General features: G+C 41.4%; 2 protein-coding genes across 3 annotated transcripts in view; one reads left to right on the top strand and one right to left on the bottom strand.

Moving 5' to 3' along the window:
* The window catches only part of snx22 (sorting nexin 22), a 93,411-nt gene that overhangs the window by 34,046 nt on the left and 40,277 nt on the right, over positions 1-19,088 (top strand). The gene's annotated exons all lie outside the window — the stretch shown is intronic.
* Positions 87-15,112, bottom strand: LOC133502078 (monoacylglycerol lipase ABHD2-like). The gene is made up of 10 exons (XM_061822467.1): positions 14,733-15,112; positions 11,537-11,756; positions 10,067-10,242; positions 8,830-8,997; positions 7,701-7,884; positions 6,891-6,983; positions 6,702-6,803; positions 4,378-4,447; positions 4,217-4,301; positions 87-1,533 (listed from the first exon to the last, which is right to left on the bottom strand). The coding sequence occupies exons 2-10, from the start codon at positions 11,746-11,748 to the stop codon at positions 1,280-1,282; spliced, it is 1,344 nt and encodes a 447-aa protein (XP_061678451.1). The 5' UTR covers positions 11,749-11,756; positions 14,733-15,112; the 3' UTR covers positions 87-1,279.

Genomic DNA, 19,088 nt, shown 5'->3' with positions numbered 1-19,088 from the left:
ACCTGGACAGGTCAGGGACTAAACGGACTAGTCCGCAGTCCGTGTCGATCCAATCGCTGGGACACAAACACTCAGAAAACCTCGAGTAGATCAATGAGTTTTTGTTTTCTTTTTATTATGAAGAACGTTAACGATTTCCCCAACAGTTGCGCCGAGACTTGTAAAGTGCAGTCGAAATGATGACCTGCAATAAATCGCGTAATACCAATCCAGTCTTCGGCGTATAAAAAAAAAAAAATGTGCAAAGCCACTCAACAGGATCGAGGGAGTTTTTAAAACGCCAGAAATCTCTGTAAACGGCGTCATATTCTGACATTTTAAGCATGAGGAATCTGCAGCAACAGTAAAAAAATAATAATCACATACAGTAGACAAAGCAAAAGTACAGTGGGACCAACAAGGGACCCAGAGGTCTCAAAGTTGAAAAAAAAAAAAAAAAAAAAAAACAGGCACCAGAATTTCAGACCTCAAAGCAGCGTTCGTTAAAGGATGCATTCATTAATCCGTATCATCCTGCTTTGGGAAGACTTTCCCAGCTGGTTTCGGTTCAGGGTTTAGAAAACATATATATTCATATAAACGTGAGGTATACAGTCATGATGCTTTGTACTAATCCTTCATTAAGACTTTTATTATTTTGATATTTTTACCATTAAACCGGATTGGCGTTTCTTTTTTATTTGCTCTTAAAATAAACCCTTTGCATATTGATACTTCACCTTTAATGAATTTAGCTATTTGTGGGGTTTTTTTTGGTGCATTTTCTGTTATACCTTCAGATCCTACAAGGTGGTGCCAAATCCTACCCAAATGGAAATGACGTCAAGCTCCTGGGCTACAGTGAATGTAACAAGTCTACACACCCGTGTTCAAATGAAGGTATTTTTTTGCAAATTAAAAAAAAAAAATAGCTGTAATTTTTGGGCTTAGATAAAAAATTACGATCAGTTCAAATAAGCAGTCATTGTTAGCAAACTCACCCCCCCTTCAAGTTTCTGCTATAAAGCAAAAGAAAATTGTCAAGAAAAGCCTGCAAGACCAGCTAAACTATATTTTTTGAGTATCACAAAAACCTGGCATTTGAAGGGGGTGTGTAGACTTTCTATACCCACGTAAATGTGCCGTACAACTGAGCAGTCCGCGGTGTGTACCCCGCCTCGTACCAACATCAGCTATGAAAGGCTTCAACTGACCCGTGACCATGACGAGGATATGCGCTAAAACCAATGGACGGATTTGTCGTGGGGGGTTTGCTGGGTGGGGGGGGGGGGGGGTTCTCCTATTTTAACCGGTCGCACTGAAATAATGCAGAAACCGAAGGCCAGGAGGAGGCCGGTCGGTCCCGACTGACGTCGGGCCGGTTTTTGGTCGGGTCGGGCGGCCGGCCGCTCTCCCAGCAGCAGATGGCGTCGGCGAACTCCACGATGACTTTGTCCATCCACGTGAGGGGCTGAGGGAACAGCACGGCCCCCTCGAAGAAGCCCAGGTGGCCGCCGTGCTGAGTCAGGGCGAAGATCACGTTGGGCATCTTCTCTGGAGCCACAAACAAACAAAGAAAAGAAAAGAAAATCAATATCAAAACATGAGAAATAAAGTCTCAGTCCCTAACAAGACTGGAGAACACGATAATACAACGGGTTGAATTATATTTAAAAAAAAAAGCATAGGATAAAACATATTATTGAATTATAAGAAAAAAATATTATATTAAGATCTCATTATTTGTGTTGCTTTTTCTTTGAATCATACCTCTTTTTTACATCAATTATTTCTTTTCCTTTTTAACCATTTTAATTAACACTTAAAGAAAATAAATTTTAGAAAATAAAAAACACGAGAAATAAAGTTTCAGTCCCTAACAAAACTGGAGAACCCGATAATACAATGGGTCACATTTTTATTTAATATGCTGAAAAAAAAAACAGGATTAAAATGTATTATTTATTTAATTTAAATAAAACTCAATATTACAAAATTAAGATGTCATTATTTGGGTTGCTTTTTCTTTGAATCATACCTCTTTTTTTTTTTACATCAATTATTTTCAATTTGAACCATTTTAAGATTTAAATAAATAAAAAAATAAATAAACATGAGAAATAAAGTCTCAGTCCCTAACAAAACTGCAGAACCTGATAATACAATGGGTCAAATTTTATTTAATTTAAATGTAATATGCTGCAAAAAAAAAAAAAACAGGAAAAAACAAATTTTTAATTATAATAAAACTCAATATTATAAAATTAATATTTGGGTTGCTTTTTCTTTAAATTATAGCTCTTTTTTGCATCAATTATTTATTTTGAATTTTAACCATTTTAAGATTTAAATAAAGAAAATAAACTTAAATGTTTTTTTCTAAAACTTAACAGGCAACAGGTGCTTCCTGTTAGATTGCAGCTCAGTTTTGAATGAGTCAAAAGCAAAGAAAAAAGTTTTCACGTGATACAATGTGTACTTGATGATGATTTTCAAAATAATATGAGTCATATTTGTATCCCCTCACCCTTCGCTTGTAAAGGTAGAAATTTCTGTCCAAGTATGCGTAAACATGTGAAGTGTTGCTGAGTGTAAAACCGCAAAACAAGAGCCCACTGTATTCGCTACTCAGCCGGTCGCAAGTGGGCCGACTGACGTCATGGCCGTCCAAACGCGTACAACAAGCATGCCCCCCCCCCCCCCCCCGCCCCCATGCTCGCTTTTGAGTTTTACGACACACGATAAGACAAATACAGACTTGTTCAAATGACCCAAAAAAAAAAAAAAAAAAAAAAAACCCACAAACCACCCTCGTTGGCGTGCAGCGTCATCCCCGGCACGCCCCCTCGTGGGATTATTTCCCCACACGTGCGGGAACCAGAGCGTCAAGATCCGGCCGCCTTTTGTTTTGGAACGTGATCGTCAAGCTTCATCTTTAATTCAAACAATGTCTCTCGCCCCAGGCTGCAGGCGAAGGTTGGATCTTGCAGAAGCGGTCCTTTCACAAGTCGTCGTGTCCAAGCGCGACTTCAATGTGTACAAAAGCAAACCTGATCCTGAACCATATCTACCCCCCCCCCCCCCGCATGCACTCGAAATGCCAACCCTAACCACAAACCACAACATACCTCCCCAACCTCAGACAAAATCTAAAGCCAAACCTCAAAGGGATCCTGCCCTAACTGTTACCTGAACTAAACCCAAATCCTCAACCTCAACATTTTATACTAATTTAAGGCCGCTCCGAAAAACTCGTAGCGCTAACAGTTAGCGCCACGAGTAATATAGTCAACATAATACCGTAATTTCCGGCCTACAGAGCGCACCTGGTTATAACCCTCACCCAGCACATTTGTAAAGGAAATACCATTTGGTACATACATAAGCCGCAGCTGTGTAAAAGCCGCTATTGAAATAATCAAATTTTCAAAATTTTAAAACCTTAGCTTAGCTAAACAGCAGCAACACGGTAGCTAACAGGGCCGGTTAAAAAAAAAAAAAAAAACAAAAAAAAAAACATACTGGTAAAAATCACTGAGACACCGCAACGCTCTAGCACAGCACTAACGCTAGCGCAGCGCTAACCGGGCCGGTTAAAAAAAAAAAAAAAAATACCGGTAAAAGTTACTTCCTTGGCACATTAATTCCACCGTCTCACTCATACCTTTTCCGCTCGAGTGCCCCCTTGCGGCATTTAGAAAAATATGCACAAATTAGCCGCTTCACCGCATAAGCCGCAGTGTTGAGAGCGTGTGAAAAAAGTCGCGGCTTATAGGCCGGAAATTACGGTAAAAATATCGTGACGCCAAGTGGACCACAGACTGCAACAATCAGAGCTACTCTCCGATTTTAACTTTATATCTGTGTGGGTTTTATTTAGGGCTTGAATACCCATGTTGCTAGTTAGCATGGAAAACACTAAATCGTTAGCAACCACGGATAGCATTTTTTGAAGGAAAAAAAACGCTAACTACCATTCAACTCTCATATTTGTGTTATTATGTACATTTCACACCTTGGAGTCTTTTAAAAATAACCTACATACACTCTTGTCATTTCTGGCAACGTTTATGATTGGTCCAACACTACGTCCGTGCGAAACAATCGCAGAATAACTAGATCCGTGGGAGAGTACGCGGTTACTTCATTTTGACCCCACTGCGGCTGAAATCATGTATAGGCAAGCTGCCACGCTTGCTGTTTGTGTTGGAGCCGAAATTCAAAATTCAACACAAACCTGAGAGCGCACGCGGGATGGCGAGCAGGGAGCGGTGCACGAGCGGGTCGTCCGAGGAGTTCATCAGCAGGAGCGGCACGGTGACCTGGAAGATGTTTCGCCGGCGTGAGCCAACCTTCCGAGCTCGGGAAAGCCGCGACGACTGCGACGCCGCCGCTCACCTTGTGCATGTAGCGCACGCAGCTCTCCTGCTTGTAGTACTCATCCAGGGAAGTGTACCCGTGGAACTTTCTGGAATGAATCAAAACCAGAATCAGCTTTATTAGCCGAGTGTGTAAAAACCTGCAAGGAATTTCATAAATGAAACGTCACGGATTAATTGATGCATCGACCTTGTTTCGCTTCTCTTCTTTAATCCGACCCTGACCCGTTGAAAATTAGTAACATTAATTATTTTATTAATTTTAGATCAACATTTAACATTTGTTTAATTTCATAAATTGGTTAAAACATTAAAAAGAGCAATATTTTAATCAATAGTAACATTTTTATTATATTTTAGGAAATAATCCTTCATAAACTGCACAAATTATTTCATGAACGTTTAACTTGAGCAGCTGCCTAAATTAGTTAAAATACAATTGTTTGTTTAAGTTATCCTAAATAATAAACTCAAATACTAGTTAAAAAAAACTTTTACACAAATATTTCAAAGATTTAACTTATTATAATTTCATGCCAATCACTATTAATATAAATTAAATGACTTTGCAGGGTGGAAGCAGGTGCTCCCTCTGAGCTCTACTATCTACTATTACTTATCTACTATTACTTATCTACTACTTACTTATTTATTATTACTTATTATCCTTAAATTCTGCAACCAGGGAGCAGCTTTGCCCATTTCCGAGGTCGGTAACATTTACCACCCATTCAGAGTGAAACTAAAATCAACCAACGACGAGCTAATACTAGCGACGAGCTAACGCTAGCGACAAGCCAACGCTAGCGAGGCCTACATTGGACCACAATGAGGTTGACTACAACAAGGACACTTACCACCCATTGAACGTGAAATTAAATAACCAACGACGAGCCAACGCTAGCGAGGCCTACATTGGACCACAAGGAGGAAGACTACAACAGGGACACTTACCACCCATTGAGAGTGAAATTAAATAACCGGCGACGAGCAAATGCTAGCGACGAGCTAACGCTAGCGAGGAGCTAAGACTAATGACGAGCTAACGCTAGCGACGAGCTAACGCTAGCGATGAGCTACATTGGACCACATGGAGGAAGACTACAAGGACACTGACCACCCTTTGAGAGTGAAATTAAATAACCAACGACGAGCTAACGCTAGCGAGGCCTACATTGGACCACAAATAGGAAGACTACAACAATGACACTTACCACCCATTGAGAGTGAAATTAAATAACCAGCGACAAGCTAAGGCTAGTGACGAGCTAACCCTAGCGACGAGCTAACATACTATTCAACTTTTCGGAGCGCCAACCTGTATAAACTACCAAAAAAATCCTTATAGAGAACAAAAAATCCTTATAACACACCGAAGCAAATTATATGTCAAAATAACGGAGGGGGAAAAAAAACCCAAAGTTTTTCAATGATTTTTATTGTAGATCTCCATAATGATATTATCTGAAGTTAATCTCTAATTGTCAAAGTCTTATTAGGTGGCATTACTGTGTTCAGAATTGTATTCATGTGTAACTTTCTTCACCAACTCTAAATGCTGACACTTCGGCTCGAAATTACAGCATCCATCCATATTGGCTTTGCGTTGCAATAATGTTGTAAGAGTCCGTATTATTTGTGATGTACGGCCATACACGTAAGATTCACCACAAAATCCGTATGAACTATGGCTAAACGGTACAAGTTGACAAGTATGGAGTAATAAGGACACTTACCACCTATTGACACTGAAATTAAATAACCAACGACGAGCTAACGCTAGCGAGGCCTACGTTGGACCACAAGGAGGAAGACGACAACGAGGACTTAGAGGACGCTGGACAAGTGGACGCAACCCTCAACTTCAACTTTCTTCACTCCTGCCGCGTTAAACACTGCAGGGACATTGTGGTCTGTATCTTTTATCTCTCTTTTACTTCCATCTTCATATGTGTTCGGACCCTTACTCTAATTTAGCCTAGGTAGAATGTGAATTGTGTACTTTGTGTGTTGACTTTTGTTTATTTGATTGTCTTTATTTTACTATCTGCAGCCCGATGGGGGGCACAAGCCCGGATAACTGTAGAGGGTTGCGTCAGGAATGGCATCCGGCGTAAAACTGTGCCAAACGCATACTGACACAGATCGGCTACAGAATGGATAGGGTTCCGGTTACGCCATCTTGTGTGTCATGGAGGTCAAAGAACACAGGTGATAGGTGAAGCGTGAAGTTTTTTTTTTCTATCGTTAATTTATCCGATTGGTCTAAAGGGTGGTGGTGACGTCTTTGGAAACCTGTCCATATAAAAAAAAAAAAAAAAAAAAAAAAAAAGTGGTCGTCACCTCATGATGCTGTCGTCAATCTGCATGAGAGACGTGGCGGCGCACATTCGGCTCAGGTCGGCGTCGCTGATGTTGCTGGAGGCCGCGCTGAGCAAGCTCTCCCTGTGCCGCAAAAAAAACCCAACATTTAAAAAAAAAAAAAAACATCCGGTTGAGACGGACAATCGAAGACGTGCGAGACGAACCGACCTGTGCGACAGGATGAGCTTCTTCATGTTTTCGGCCAGGACAAAGTTGTAGAGGCGGCGGCATTGATCCCACTGAAGGAACGTTTCCTGCGCTCTGAACGCAAACGTCGCCACAAAGATGCACAAATTGAAAATTTAATTTGACGTCATCTGTCATTTTTTAAATCAACGCAAACGTGGAGCTTCTGAGGGTCAAAGTTCCTCTCGCGCAATGAGCCCAATTCTGTTTACCTTAAAAATGTCACGGCGATGAAGAATTGATGAAGGTGCGAAAAAGAAATATTAAAGCTATATTTAATTTTGTAAAAAAAAAAAAAAAGTACATTAAGATGAATAAATGTTAAATTCTTTAGAAAAGGTAATTGGGATTTTATTTTATTTACAATGATTTTAGTTTACATGTACATTACAGTATTTTCACACAAAATGTATTTGAATACATATATTTTTTTCTATAGCAAAAAAAATCTTAAAAATATGACAATTAACATTTAGTGTACTGAAATATTTAAAATATACGCTAATATTTTAGAGGGCATCTTTTAAAAACTATGCATTATACGGAAAAACAGTATTTTCATTCAAAAAATTAATCTTAAATTCTGAAGTTATTACAAACGATTAATGATTTTAAATGCTAAAAATTACTGATCTATTTTGAATATTTATTCTATACTTGCTTTCCTATGCACTCAAATGGAATTCAACCCCCCCCCCCTCCCGAGAATATTCAGCTGTGTAGCACGTCACCCCAGCCCCCGTCCACCTGTTCTCTTTTTTTAATTTTAATTTTTATTTTTCAAACACCAACCTGAGGGCGCTGTAACCCTGGCAGACGCTGACGCAGCACAGCACTCGCTCCTGATTGGACGGGTTCTCGCCCAGGAATTTGCACGCGATGTTGCCCCCCAGACTGAAGCCCACCACCACCAGCAGCGTGCCGGGGAGGGTCCGCTTCACGTAGTTCACCATGGCCGCAAACTCCCACGTGCAACCTGCGCGCGGGAGTCACACGTGGCAAAAAGTACTTTCAAAAGAGAGTAACAGACACCCGTGGGATGAGAAAAAGAAAAAATAATAATAAAAAACATCTTTAGAAACGTAGAACTGACTTCCTCTCTATTTTTACATCATGTCATCATCCACTGGTGCTGAGGCTATTTTGGAAAAAGTACACACCAGAAACTACAGTCATGTTTTCAAATGTAGGGTGGAAAAGTACGATGTCATACCGCAAAAAAGCGTTGGTACTTTACGTTACTTCCTGGCGTTGGTGGGGAAAAAAAAACAAATACAGTACAACCTCGGTTTTCGACCACAATCCGTTCCAGAAGGCATTTCGAGAAGCGATTTGTTCGAAAACCAAATCGATATTTCCCATTGTAATTAATGGAAAAAGAAATAATGCGTTACAAGCCTAAAAAAAAATGTGGCTTTTTAAAGCATTTTTTTTTAAAGCTTTTCCTGATAATAAACTGCATAGTAGAAATACATGTATAGTTTAAATACTTAATATAATAAAATGATGTTTTTGTATAAACAAAAGTGTAGAATAACTTTAAACAATAATGAGGGGGAAAAAAGTATAAATATAAAATGATTTTCTTAGACTATGAAGAATACAATGTCTGCGAGTATTATTATATCGTCTATCTACATGTGCCGCATCATTGGTGTTGAAATATCCTTTGCTTAAGAGTAACATCATGGACGCGGGTTTCGTTAGCTTGTGTACAGCATTTTGCATCGCGCGTTAGCATGAAGCAAGCTGACTTTCGTGAGGAAAACATGAATACACGTCCGCTTCCCTTTCAAGTTTCTGCTCGCAACTCAAGACCAAAAACCTGTAAGTCGAGGTGCCACTGTAATGACATTGCTTCATTCCTTCACTCATCTGCAGTTGAGTACGTGTTGAGGCTGATTTTATTTTCTTTTTTTACCATAGGTGAACATGCGCGGCGACGTGAGCTCCATGTCGGGCAAGGCTCCCAAGTGGTTGAGGACGGCGCAGCGGTAGCCCTGGCGCTGCGAGTGACCCACGAAGGTGCGGATGTAGTAGTTCTCGCTATGGTTGCCGATGCCGGGGCAGATGACCATGGTGATGTCGTCTGGAAAGGGCACGCACAACGCAGGTACTTGGCGGTTATTTAAAACAAAACAAAAAATTGGAGACACTCCAACACATACCTTAATTTCCGGACTATAGGGCGCAACTGATTATAAGCCTCACCCAGTATATTTTTAAAGGAAAAAGCATTTGGTACATACGCAAGCCGCACCTGTCTATAAGCCGCATGTGACCACATTGAAACATGTTTACATATTTACAAAGAAAGACTGTACACAGAAAGAGCTTTTCAAAGTTTTAACAATAAACCTTAGCTTTTCTTTCCAAACAGTGCCTGTGACGCGGCAGTAACACAGCAGCAACACGCTAGCACAGCGCTAACCTTAGCACAACGCTAACAGGACCGGTAAAAAACTTACTACTTACTTTCACCAACCCATTTTAACATGTCAAATATTTACATATTAATTAATATTATTCAAAATATGTTTTTTTTTTTAATTAGCAGGTTATGAGAAAGTTAATGTTTTATATACAGTAACAATTTATAGTAGTCACTGGAAAAAGAAAAAAACATTTACAATTTATTTGACAAATTACCCAAAGCATAAAAAAAAAACTGTTACCAAAATTCTAATGAAATTTAAGAGAAAAAACAATTCTGAATTATGAGAACACTGTTTATTTCGTCAAGAAAATGAAACCTTCAATAACTACCGGTAAGATTATTATTTTGTATGTATTCATTATTAAAGAAATATTTTCATAAAGTTTGACACACTGACTTCCTTTCAGATATTATTATTAATATTTTTAATATTTTTTAATTATTTGTGGAAAATTTCAATGAAACAACAACAAAAGTCATTTGGAACGTTTTTGCCAATTTTAAAACATTTTCACTTATTGTGTATTAACCCTTTATGTGCGCAGGCAATATTTCCTAAAACCAAATATCATTGATTAAAAATGATTTTTATAATCTAGTATTTTTTTTTTCCTAAAAAATTTATTCTTTTTTTTTTTTTCGGGGTGATTTTTGGAACATTTTCTTCCCGACAAAAAATAAAAAATGACCTCAATGAACGGAAGAAAGTTGACAATCTGACCTCCTGTGCAGTGGTCCACCAGCGCCTCAAAGAGGTCGAAGCTGGCCGTGGCCCCGTCGTGGATGGGCAGGAGCTTGCGGACCCCGCGGGGCGTCGGGCTGCCCACCCGGCCCACCTTGCCGTACAGCGCCGTCTGGATGTGGCCGCTCTTCCCCCACAGCAGGGGCGGAATGTATCTGCGGAGGGGCGTCGGGTTACAGAACGCTGACTCAGCGGTTCGGGGGCCCCTCGGAGGTCCAAGGGAACGGCCCCCACAAATAGAAATTGACTCAAGGATAGCGTTTAGTGCCGATCTCGGGTTCTTGTTTTACCTTTCCGGTTGCTTCCGTCTTAGCGGGATGACAAAACTGACCTCCAGGAAACTAAATTTGTGCCACGGGAGGCGCGCGGACTAACAAATTTCCTACGGCGATTTCCGTAAAACTTTTTGGAGGGGGCGCTGGAGAGATTACAGGCAATTACCGTTTTAGTGCAGATCCAGAACTTGAACTTCGTTATTTCAGCAAAATTGTAGTGGATTAAGAATCGTTTTGTTTATTTCTGAGCAGGATGTCGCAAAATCTACTTTGAGGTCCACAAAAGTCCATTGAATGTAATTTTGGTACGGATCCGGTTTTACGGGTTTATCCAAGACTGTTGAATTCCTTTTGAATGAATGAACTCTTGCTGCATATGCAAAAAAAATTATTTTCACTCAAATGATGGGGAAACTGATTTCTAAAAAAAAATGGAGAGTTTTGTACAATATTTTTCAAATTTCATTGTGCTTCGGCTAAGAATTCATACTTTGGTGCAAATCTGGATAAATGTACTGATCCAGAATTTTTACCCCATTCTAGCAGCATTCCGGAGGATACGAGTTTTTTTCCGTTTGGTCATGAGGCCCGGTACACACCGAAGTTGTATTTTTTTTATTTTAAGGGATTGTTTACAAACTGGCGGCACCTTGGCTCAGCTGGTAAAGTTCTGAGGACCCGGGATCGATCCCGGCCCTGCCTGTGTGGAGTTTGCATGTTCTCCGGGCACTCCGGTTTTCCTCCCGCATCCCAAAAACATGCAACATTAATTGAACACTCAAAATAACCCCAAAGTGTGATTGTGAGTGTGGCTGTTTGTCTCTATGTGCCTTGCGATTGGCTGGCGACCAGTTCAGGGTGTACCCCGCCTCCTGCCCGTTGACAGCTGGGATAGGCTCCAGCACTCCCCGCGACCCTCGTGAGGATAAGCAGCAAAGAAAATGGATGCATGTTTACAAACTCCACATGTGAAGGTTAAAAAAAAACCACGTGTGCTTCAGTGGCTGTAAACCTCTATTTTGTGTTTCCATCTATGTTTTTTTTTTCCGTGACGCAGCATGTTGTGTTGTTATGTGTCAATACTGTCGAACTTTCCGGCAGCTGACGCCAAACAAGCTTCTCGGTGGCAAAAATCATTTTCACAGTGCGCAAGCCAGAAATGTTTTGCACTCACTCTTTGGTCAACAAGGGGCAGCATTTGAGCAGGTAGCGGGTGAGCGGCGTGTCCTGGTGGGAGACCTCCGGGGGGCACGGCGGACTCTTCAGGTTGAGACAGCGCACGATGACGTAGAGCACGGTGGCCACCGCCGCCATCTTCACGCCGTCGAACATGGCCGGAAGCTCCGAGCCCAGGGCGGGGACGCCGCCGTCCGCGAGCGAGGCCATCGTAGACGCTGGGGATGACACGCGTGCTTAGACTGTTGCCTTTGAAGGCGGGAAAATGTACTGACATGTACTGGTCGGTTAGAGAGAAATGTTGCTAGCGTTAAACTGTGTAACGAGGCTTATAACCAAGTGCGCTAACGCAAGTTCTGCGCTAACGCTAGCGCCGGATCACCGGATAAACCGCAGGGTTGAAAGCGTGTAAAAAAAAAAAAAAAAAGTGGTGGCTTGTAGGGCGGAAATTACGGTATTTCTAGACTCTCTGATTTGGTTAAACCGCAACTAGTCTCTCGGCCCTGCCTCAGCCCCTAAATTGGGATTTTGGCCTGTTTTACTGCCGTTTCTCCTCTTCCCCCGTCTCTTATACGCCTCATATACTTTTACGTGGAATATATAATTTGATATTTCTTGACGCGATTATGTTACTGTATCCCAACTCTACTTTTATTTTGTATGAATATTGCGGCGGCACGGTGGAATCAGCTAGTAAAGCGAAGGCCTCACAGTTCTGAGGTCCTGGGTTCAATCCCAGACCCGCCCGTATGGAGTTTGCATGCCCTGCCCGTGCCTGCGTGGGTTTCCTCCGGGCACTCCGGTTTCCTCCCACATTCCAAAAACATTAATTGGACACTCTAAATTGCCCCTAGGTGTGATTTCGAGTGAGGCTGTTTGTCTGAATGTGGCCTGTGATTGGCTGGCAACCAGTTCAGGGTGTACCCCTCCATCCTCCTGCCCGTTGACAGCTGCGATTGGCTCTGGCACTCCCCGTGACCCTCGTGAGGATAAGCGGTGAAGAAAATGGATAGATGAATATTGCTTTCTTCATAAAATACATTGTTTGGAATCACCGTAATGTGCATTCCATCAACATGGTACGAGTGCACAGGTGTCAAACTCAAGGCCCGGGGGGCCTGATCCGGCCCGCTGCATGATATTTTATGTGCCCCGTGAAGGCAAATAAAATGGATCAACTTTCATGATTTTTGTACCAAAATTTTAAATTTGTCATATCATAGATAACATTGAGATATTACAAGCAATTTTTGTGTTACCTAATAGCAATAGTTGAAAATCCAATTATTCTCAATTTCTGATTCCAAAACGAGTTCATAAATTTCACATGTAAATTTGATGAGGCGGTTAAAGATTTCTATGGTCTCAGAGTCATAACGGGCCTCCGAGGGGAACTATAAGTAAAAAAATGAGTTTGAAACCCCTGTGCTAGTCCTTTATGGCTATATTTCATATATTTGCTAAGTACGAAAATCTATATCAAAATCACTCCTTTTTCTCAAATGAGTTACAAAACATAAAACAATGACGTACAAAAAAAAACAAGTGTCTGAAATTAGCGAATACGCTTTTTGAGTAGTCACTCAATGTCTGTATCATAGACAATAAGATTTAATGTTAAAAAATAAATAAAGCTACGGAAAGCAAAAGGCATCGAGCCGGCGGACTGGCCCATAAACATTTGTCCTGCTCGGAAACGGCAAATATTTTTACCGCTCGCCAAGGGATTTTTTTTTCCTCTGTATTAAATCAGCCGCCGTCCACTTGACTTTGTGAGTTTATCCTGTTAAAATGTTCCAGTGCACAACGGGAGCCTCGTGACACAAATCTCAAAAAATACTGCACAGCTTCCAAAGTCAAACGTAGTACAATTTGGAGTTCCCCTAAGAGAAACCACCTCTTTTGCATTTTTTTTTTTTTTTGCTTTTTCTTTGGCTTTTTTTGGGGGGAAGCAGAAATAGTTGGCTGTATGGCATTTGATAAATGGAATGTCGCATATGGGAAAATGAAGAAAACTTTCACATTCTATAAACGTCTGCCACCGTCAAGCTGCAGGCTTTGATTCCAATGCGCCACCGAGAGGTCACGAGAGAGGTGCAGCCGGCACTTTCATTCCAATATGGCTGCATATGAAGTATTTAAAGTTGTGCTCAAACGTTTCAGGTTTCAGTACGCCAAACATTTAACGGTTATCGGTCACAGGTGGGTGGACGTCATGGACAGAAGTGGGAAGAGTGACGGGGGTTGGAAAAGTCCAACTTTGGACCTGAACCTCGAGCTACCGTGGCAGCTTTAGAGTGCCTCGTTGTCAGCTTTGGGTGTTCATACGTTACAGGGTGAAAACAAACGTGGAGGGGCATATATTTTCACACATATATTTTTGCGTAGACATAATGACTTTGTGGCATCCATTTTTTTAAAAAAAAAAACCTTTGGTAATTGATTGATTTTGAGTGGCCGTGGTTTTCACCACATTCAGCAGACATGCCGACTGCGGCTGAGAGAAAAAATGACTTGATTACTATTTTCTTTTGCCGCTTATCCTCACGAGGGTCGCGGGGAGTGCTGGAGCCTATCCCAGCTGTCAAAGGGCAGGAGGCGGGGTACACCCTGAACTGGTCGCCAGCCAATCCCAGGGCACATAGCGAGAGACAAAGCACACCTCGGGGCAAATTAGAGTGTCCAATTAATCTTGTGGGAGGAAACCGGAGTGCCCGGAGAAAACCCACGCAGGCACGGGAAGAACACGCAAACTACACACAGGCGGGGCCGGGATCAAACCCGGGACAGCATAACTGTGAGGCCAACGCTTTACCCGCTGATTCCACCTCGCCTCCGTTTTCTACATGTGGCTATATTTTGAAATCATTGAAATTTCTCTGTTTATTAAATGTACACCGCATTTATTTTCTCTTTGCAGCGATTCGGGACCAGTTCGACCTCGTCGTGGACCCCTTTCGAACCGCTTCGAATTCCTTTGGGGAAGAAAACGTGGCGAATAATTGTCGCGGTCCATTGCAACAATCCCATGATCTGTGACGTCACTGGGGAGTTCGCTTGAGGAAATGGAACCACAAACGACGACTTTCGATGTTCACTCACCTCGGGTGAGTTTACATTCCAAGTTGCGAAATGATAATAACGGTGCGCCCGCGTGTACAGAGTTTATATGAATATTAAATGGGGCAAAATACCTGTTGCTGGTGGCCCAGATGGTTTCTCGGCGGTCCAGCGGCCAGTTGGAATTACATCAGAAGCGCTCCGGTCTCGGGTTCTTCTTCTTTTTCCTCCTTCGTCACTCGCCGCAACGTCACCACTTCAACGGCACTTTTGACTTTAGCGAAGTGGTCGCATTTTCGGTGACGTTTGGGTTCACGGGAGAATTTCGATACGGTTGTGTCCCGAATCAAGTCGCTCAAGTCCCAGCCCTCAACTCGTCCGCCGAGTGACCTGCTCTCCGGATGCGTTCAAGTACACGCTAAAAAAAGTGAATAAATCGGGGTTTTACCCCGCCCACGCTTCCAACGAAACGGCAAACTGTGTCAAACCCCGACGCTTCCTCGCCGCCACACCCCACTCGGGGGAGTCATTTCGTTCATGTAACTCTTCATATCATCTGTACAAAAAAAAAAAAAAAAATCACTTTTTGCCACTTTCGCAGATTATTTCACGGCGTGTTAACGCAACGCAAACCAGTTTATTTCCCATTTCCTCGTTTTGAGTACAATATTCGTAGTTACTTTGATAAAGTCTGGTTTAATTGAGCACCCAGGAACATTAGTAACGTCACAAAGATGATACAAGTATTTGGGATACAAATTTAGTATGTATGGAATACCAGGCGTCATCCTCATAATCATTTTAGTATTGCGTGATGATTGGATTCGTCATTTGTTTTTGTCGTGTAAAGTTTTGGGAGTCGTTCAACCACTTGGGGGAGCCAGACTCGAGATTTTCACCAAAATGTATACTACTGTACATCTCCATACTTTGTATTTCTGCTTATTATTCACCCCCAAATTATTCTCTTATGTAGTTTTAATATTGTGAGTCATTTTTAAGAACATTTTATACTCGTCATTTGATAAACTCTCACCAGACACTTCCTTAGGTACACCGGAAGAATCTACTGCGCTCCAATACTAACGCTCATTATAATAGTTGAACATTTTTAATATATTTCCCATATTGGGGCTCATCAGATGGTGCGGACATAAGCAATTATGTATCCATTAAAATAATTTCTATGTTAAACAGATGAAGATTTTGTGTTTTTAGATGGTTACACCCCCCCCCTATATAAATAAAAATAAATCCAGAAATAATGCCTCATATCTGAGATCATCTTCTGGTATTCATGCATTCTTTGTACCCTGTGATGAGACCTTGGCCACCAGGGGGCAGTATGATATTTGAATATGTACAGTACACAGAGAAGACAGTTTCTCAGTCAGCGGCAATAATATTTCCTTTTTCACTAAGGATGAAGAATATATGCTTGTGAAAATTGATATATTTCCCGTCTACATGCGTTTATGTTTTCCTCAAATTTACGATGCCGAGAGGGTTGATGACCAAATTGATGCTAGTTTTTTTAGCCGGTCTCTGTCGTTTTTTATTGTGCGTTAGCATTCAGCTAGCAGACTTTTGTTTGTAGTTGCTGTGAAATTCCCTGCTGCCATCTAGCGGCCGTAAATATTACTTAATTATTATTAGTTGATTATATATTATTACGTAACTTTTCTTGCAACACAAGAACACAACACGAAAATCTGCACTGTGTGGGAAAAGTAGTGTTGCTCCTTTTAAAGTCCACCAAGAGTCTCACAAGGTTTTGGGTTGATAGGATTAGTTTCCCCGTCAAGGATCAAACGGGATTCTGTCGTCTTGACCCCCCCCCCCCATTTTTTATTTAATAATGAAGAATTCATGAGGTGGGGAAAAAAAGCAACACATACCACCACAATGATAAATGTGTTACAATGTGTTTCCTTCATTTTATACAATTTTTTCCCCATTTTGGATGGATGTGATTTTAGCATAACTCACACACCCCCATCCGTACTACGGTGTGTGAAAAAAGTGTTCAAATGATACTAAATCATTTTTAACGTGGTTGTATTGCTTACAAGTCTTTTAATAAAACACCTCATTTTGATCTATAAATTTCCATCCATATATCAATTTTTCATAACCACTTATCCTCACAAGGGTCACAGGAGTGCTGGAGCCTATCCGAGCTGTCACCAGGCAGGGGGGGGGGGGCACCCTGAACTGGTTGCCAGCCAATCGCAGGGCACATCGAGACAAACAGTCGCACTCACAATCACCACACCTATGGTCAATTTAGAGTGTCCAATTAATGTTGCATGTTTTGGGGATTTGGGAGGAAACCGGAGTGCCCAGAGAAAACCCACTCAGGTGAGGTGGGGACACATGCAAACTCCACACAGGGAGGGCTGGGATTGAACCTTGGTCCTCAGAACTGTGAGGCCAACGCTTTACCAGCTGCTCCACCGTGCTGCCTGCTTTTTTTTTTTTTTTAAGGTTATTTTTTCAATTGAAATGAGATGCGGCACTTATTTTTTTTACATACATACGCATTTATTTTCCTCTTGTAGAATGCCAGAGTGTTGTACTTTGAAAGAACCTGTGAGGGAATAAAATGCAGACCAAAATGTGAAAAATAATAATAAAAATAAGAATGACAGTGATAAAGATGAAACTAGTTTTCTTCTTCATGTGCGGTTGGAACAGGAATCACGTGCACGCTTTAAACTGCAGTCTCGGTGTTGTTACTAGGCTACAGAAGCGTTGGTGCCAATGACGTTCACACTCGCGCTGGGGTTGGGAGACGTACTGTACGTCCTGATGTGAACCGCAAAAAGAGGCACGTAACCACGAAGAAGCCGAGCCAATCAAAATATTGCTATGCCGATAAAAACATTGGCTGCTATATTTGTCCGCGCGTGACGACGATGCGGAAGGCGTTCATAGTACGGCATTAAAAAGTGAAGCAGATTTGAGCATAGTATAGTATCGGTGTTAGAGAGGAGGATGCACCAACGACAAAATGATGCAGAATTAAAAAACAAATAAAGTCATTTACATCTATCGGTCTGGAAAATTGTTGTAAAGCCATTTCTAAAGCTTTAGGACTCCAGCAGAGCACTGTGAGAACAGAGGGCCAGGTAACTTTAAAAAGAAAATTTCTCATAATAGATAAAAATCACCATTTAAGATGCGGAATTCAAGGACAAATAAAGTCAGTGACATTTATCAGTCTGGAAAATTGTTATAAAGCCATTTCTAAAGCTTTTGGACTCCAGCAGAGCATGGTGGGGACAGAGGGCCAGGTAAATGTATTTTTTTTCTCATAATAAATAAATCACCATTTAAGATGCAGAATTCAAGGACAAATAAAGTCAGTGACATATATCACTCTGGAAAGCTAAAGCTTGAGGACTCCAGCAGAGCACGGTGCGAACAAAGGGCCACGTAACTTTGAATTGTTTTTTTTTTCCTCAATAGTAAATAAAATCACCATTTAAGAAAAAGCATTTTATGTTTATTTGGTTTTATAATGTTATTTACATTTGATTGATCATCTTTTATAAAATTAAAGCCGCCCCCCCAAAAATAATTTTAGAAGGGGGAAAATACCTTTTCACAGCGCTGTAGGTGATTGTCAGTGTTTTAATTGTTTTAACGTTTTACTGCAAACTTCATTACACCGAATTGTTTTTTTTAAATGACGTTTTTCTACTTTTGCACTTGCCTGAACCGTTTACTGCGGCGAAAATGTTCCTTTAAACCTCACCTTTACAATAATCCGATTCATAGTTCTGAGGACCGGGTTCGATCCCGGCCCCGCCTGTGTGGAGTCTGCATGTTCTCCCCCTGCCTGTGTGGGTTTTCTCCGGGCACTCCGGTTTCCTCCCAGATCCCCCAAAAACATGCAACATTAATTGGAGTGGAGTTGTGAGTGCGACTGTTGTCTGTCTCGATGTGCCCTGCGATTGGCTGGCGACCAGTTCAGGTGTACCCCGCTTCCTGCCCATTGATAACTGGGATAGGCTCCGGCACTCCCCCGACCCTTGCGAGGATAAGCGGCTAAGGAAATGGATGGATGGATAAAATGTCAAGTCCACACTTAAATGAATCTGAGAGACTTTTTTATGTGCCTCGGTAGGTGCTGCTGTTTTAGTGACCAACGAATGCCCTCAGGAGTTAAGTCTTTGGTCTCTAGAAGTCTCTAGAAAATGATGCTTACTACTCATATTATCTCTCTGTAATATTAATTAATAGAGGCATTTATGGTGGGGTTTTTTATGTAATTTGTTTTTGTATTTGAATTGTATTGTCGTCGCCTTTTTTGCAAAATCTAAAATGAAGCTGTGTGGACTCACCGTAGTGTATCTATACATAGCAGATGTAACTACTGTGAAATATGATGAAATATTATTTTTCCCATCGGCAGTGGAGCGGCGCTTGGTGGGTGTGGCTACGTGAAGGAAAGGCCCGTGATTGGCTGGCCGCTGATAGGCACG

The sequence above is a fragment of the Syngnathoides biaculeatus genome, chromosome 6 (assembly GCF_019802595.1).
Source record: "Syngnathoides biaculeatus isolate LvHL_M chromosome 6, ASM1980259v1, whole genome shotgun sequence".
Classification (NCBI taxonomy): Eukaryota; Metazoa; Chordata; class Actinopteri; order Syngnathiformes; family Syngnathidae; genus Syngnathoides; species Syngnathoides biaculeatus.
The sequence above is the reverse complement of the archived record's forward strand: the minus strand, read 5'-3'. Positions and strand labels throughout refer to the sequence as shown.